Consider the following 4,552-nt stretch of genomic DNA (forward strand, 5'->3'; position numbering starts at 1 on the left):
AAGGAAGGAAAGAAGGAAGGAAGGGAAGAAAGAAGGGAAGGAAGGAGGGAAGGAAGGAGGGAAGGAAGGAAAGAAGGAAGGAAGGGAAGAAAGAAGGGAAGGAAGGAGGGAAGGAAGGAAAGAAGGAAGGAAGGAAGGAAAGAAGGGAAGGAGGGAAGGAAGAAAGGAAGGAAGGAAGGAGAAAAAGAAGGAAAGGAGGGAAGGAGGGAGGGAAGGAAGGAAGGAAGAAGAAAGGAAGGAAGGAAGACAGGAAGAAAGGAAGAAAGGAAGAAAGGAAGAAAGGAAGAAAGGAAAAGAAAGAATGCCTGGCGATTCCTATGAAAGAAATTACTGCAATGCTTCTTGGAAAACCCAATGAGAATGTTTACCTTCTTTCTTATTTCAAGACAGATGCACTATAAAGGTGAGAGTCAAAATTCAGCTAAGTGTCACGTTAGTATTTTCATGTAGCTTCTGAATGTCAGGGTTCCCTGTAAAGCAATTCCACCTTAGTGTCCTACTCTAAAAATTCCCAAAACCTTCCTGTTGCTCCCTGTCAAATTCCCATTCCCTCTGCTCAAATTTTAGCTATTAAAAAAGCATTCTGATTAAAGTGAATCATTTCCCTCCACTTTTCTTCAGGGAAGAAAAAGATAAAAACTCTCATACCATCTGAAAGTGGGAAGGTGTAGAGGAAGGGAAATGCACCTATCAAAACAGGCAAAGCATGCCTACTAAAAATGTTTTTGGTAGAAGCTAGAGTTACATAATCAAGAAAGGGATTTTTCTGAGACCGTAAAATAGCCAGGAAAAAAAAAAAAAAAAGAACAACTAACAAGCACCATTAGTTAAAATACCTGAACCATTAGTGGGGTGGTGGTGGCATATGCCTTTATTCCCAGCACTCAGGGAGAGGCAGGCAGATCTCTGTGAGTTCAAGACCAGCTTGTTCTACAGAGTGATTCCAGGACAGCCAAGGCTACACAGAGAAACCTTGTTTCGAAAAACCAAGCCAAACAAACAATACCTAAACCTTGAAAGTAGGGAAGGGCACATAACAGCTCAGAAGTATATTATGAAAAGATCAGCCACGAATATGCCAAAAAAAAAACTATAGTACATTTGACTTACAGGAAGACATGAGGCTCAGACAGCATGGAAACCTCTGTAAAGAACTGAACTTTAGCATCTACAAGTGACAATGTGAGGGATATAGATGTATTTTCGCAAGGTCTCTATCCCCTACTTCACTCACTATTCGTGGCCAAAACAGGAAAAATAAAGAAATAACAAAGGTGGGGAGGTATACACAGTACCTCAGTGATCTCGCAGGGTATTTGGGACATAGCTAGAAATTAAATATAAAATTGTGGCCTCTGTCTTTTTTTTAGTTGGCTGGCAATTTTTATATTAGTTGGGGTCAGTTTAAAAGACACTATTCACCTTGTTATACATATATCTAAGCATGAAGTCCAGGAGAAATGATTTCCCTTTCCGAAAAGCTCCTGCCACAGATACCACAACTATGTTAAGATCCCGTATGTGCTCCTGTAGCAATATCTGCTCCAAAGCCTCTTCATCAAGCTCAAAGTTATGGTCATCTTCATGAGCAAGAACAATCTGTACTGGGCATGGTTTCTTCATAACCTCATCTGAGTTTACTAGGTCATCATCTTCGTAATCCTCACCTAGAATTTAAAAAAGAAAGAAATAGATTACTTTAATCTCTACATTACTAACTTCTTAAGGACCACACCTAAAGCAAAATTTGAAATAGCCCTCTCTGCAGCACACTTGAGAATAGTTATAAAAAAGGGATATTCAAGTTCCTGGAATTTTCAATCCTTCTACAACAGGACAAACACTATCAGTGAGATTTCCCATTTTATATAGAGAGAGGCAACTACACCAGGTCCTCTCTCTTGATTAGGCAGACTGAGCAGCTAACCGTGAGCACCAGCTGTTCTCTAGCACTCCAGCACTCCGCAAACACTCCCAGTACTTTAGGAATGCTGCAGCTAGGCATAGGCACAGGCAAAAACCAAATTCACTGAATACTTTAAAGTTCAACTTTCCTTGTATTCACACCAGAAAATTACTCCACAGCACAAAGATTAAAGCAGACAGAATATAGTGATTTTTCATCCTGGAACTTGAAGAGTAAAATTAGGGTTCTAAGGAGTATCCAAATATGACCCAATAAAGCTAAAATTGATGTCTCGAATTTTTCAAATAAGACTTGCAGCTCCCTTGCCAAAGCAAGGTACACAGGACTGTTTAGTGGAAACAGTTTCCCAGTGGAAACTGCCACTGGGATGGCAGATGCTATTGTCCAGTAGGGCTTTTTCTCAAACACCACATCCACAACTTTAAGAATATGTAGCTTCTATAAACAACTGGACCCTTTCTTTGTTCACCATCACACACCTCAAGAAAGAGCTTTATTGAATAATGATGGAGAAGTACAGAAAATGTAAATGGAGACAACTGTCAAAAGTTTAGTTGTTCTTTAAAAACTAAAAATATCTAATAACTTTTAATATGTACCTTGCTCAATTTCTCTAGCAACTCCCTGGTCCCATGTAGCAATTAAGTTAACACTAAAGACTTTATCAATGTTCCTACATCAAAAATTGTAAGCCACACTTTCTAGAGCTTGTCCATTAAGTATCAGTTTTCACTCCAAGGAGACCTCTCATTTCTATTATGTTCCATGCAACGACTCTCCATTCTCTCATGAAAGGGGCCAACCTACTTAATAGTAGAACGTTATTAGTCAACAACAGAACAATTACATGGTTTATATTATCCATATAAACCCATCCACAGGTCAGCATTTCTATCTCTAGCAAGGATTTTTTTCAACAGAAGGAAGCATCTAGTTTTGGTCACCTGTTTTGCCTCTCCTGTCATACACAAGGCACCCTTAACATTGTATAGCCAAATGAACAACATTAGTTCAAAATGTGCTCTGAGGGGTGATAAAAGATTACAAAGAGCAAGCAAGTCTGAAGGAGTTTTTGGAAGTAAAAACAATCAACATTTAACTAAAGAAGGCATTGTCATTTCCTTTTTCAATAACGTTTGGCTGCAGCCCATTAAGATATTTGAATTCGCAAAATAGCTTTGTAGGATAGGTACAGACAGTTAAAAATCCCAAGTTAAGAAATCATAAGGAAAGGCCAGAGCTGATAAGATATAATACAGTATGCAAAATGTATGATTAAAAGTTTCTAAGGTTAGCCAGTGGTTAACAGCAGAAGAAGGTTTAAAATTCCCAGATCCACTGAGGGCTTCCTGTGCCTGTTCTGTAAGTGGCAACCAGGTGTCTACCTCACGGCTGTCATCAGCGTTAAAAGAGTTTAAATATCTACACAGTAAGCACTTGAGTGTTTGTTACTGAGGTAAAAGCAGTTTAAATTTTTCAACAGCCACTTTTTACACTTTGAAATGTGCAAACACTACTGTGACTTTCATTCCAGTGGCTACAGACTAACATCACCATATACTCCTAGCTAAGGCACAAATCTTTAACATATACCCCTATCCTTTAATCATACCCTTCCTCTCACTACCTTTTATTTCATATATCATATTTATATTATACTGATTTTTATCAACACACTTGCACCCCTCCCCAAAACTAATCCAACCTCAAAGAAATATTTATGTGTATATACATATTTGTATATACATATGTATATATACATATGTATATACATACATTATATATTTACACATATATGTATATAAATATGTATATACACATATTATATATTTATATGTGTATATAAATATTCATATATGTATAAATTTGTGTGTATATAAATATATATACGAGCGCACATTACTCTCATTACAATCCGTCTACAAACTCTTCTCGATGCCCATCTCTCTGTCTGCCACTTGGTTCAACCCTTCCCTCAGTAAACCAAGCCAGCCTTCCTTCAGTCTTCACACTGGTAAGGTCATTCTAGACGCATGACCCTCCTCTTCATGGAGTAGTATGCATTCTTCCCCATGTCACACCCTAATCAATTCATAGTTCCCAAGTTTCAACTTCAATGTAATTTTCCAAAACAAGAAATCTCCTCAGTCCCCTTATAAAATTCAATGTCCCTATACTCTGTTAACTAAAATCTATCATTTGAATTTTTATGTAAATACATATGTATCCCTTCCTGAACAGCTAAAATTCTAATAAAACTCTCACTGTACTTTAATCAAAAAATTCATAAAATAAAAGAAAAATTAATTTTTAATAAATTAAAAATAAATTTTTAATTTATTTTTATTAATTACAATTTATTCACTTTGTATCCCACCTGCAGGTCCCTCCCACATTTCCTCCTAATCCCACCCTCCCTCCCTCTTCTCCTCCCATGCCCCTCCCCCAGTCCACTGATAAGGGAGGTCCTCCCCCCTTTCCATCCCAGGCTAGCTTATCAGGTCTCCTCAGGACTGGCTGCATTGTCCTCATCTGTGGCCTGGCAAGGCTGCTTTCCCCTCAAGGGGAGGTGATCAACGAGCAGGCCAATCAGTTCATGTCAGAGACTACCCCTGTTCCCCTTAC

General features: G+C 38.2%; 1 protein-coding gene across 3 annotated transcripts in view; it reads right to left on the reverse strand.

The window, feature by feature from the left end:
* Atl2 (atlastin GTPase 2) overlaps window positions 1-4,552 on the reverse strand; it is a 56,996-nt gene that overhangs the window by 31,735 nt on the left and 20,709 nt on the right. For all 3 annotated transcript variants that reach the window (XM_055618651.1, XM_055618661.1, XM_055618658.1), the window contains exon 2: window positions 1,423-1,667. In XM_055618651.1, the coding sequence (XP_055474626.1) occupies window positions 1,423-1,667 (245 nt within the window). The remainder of the gene's footprint in view (window positions 1-1,422; window positions 1,668-4,552) is intronic.

This window comes from Psammomys obesus, unplaced genomic scaffold (genome assembly GCF_907164565.1).
Source record: "Psammomys obesus unplaced genomic scaffold, mPsaObe1.curated_primary_1811, whole genome shotgun sequence".
Classification (NCBI taxonomy): domain Eukaryota; kingdom Metazoa; phylum Chordata; class Mammalia; order Rodentia; family Muridae; genus Psammomys; species Psammomys obesus.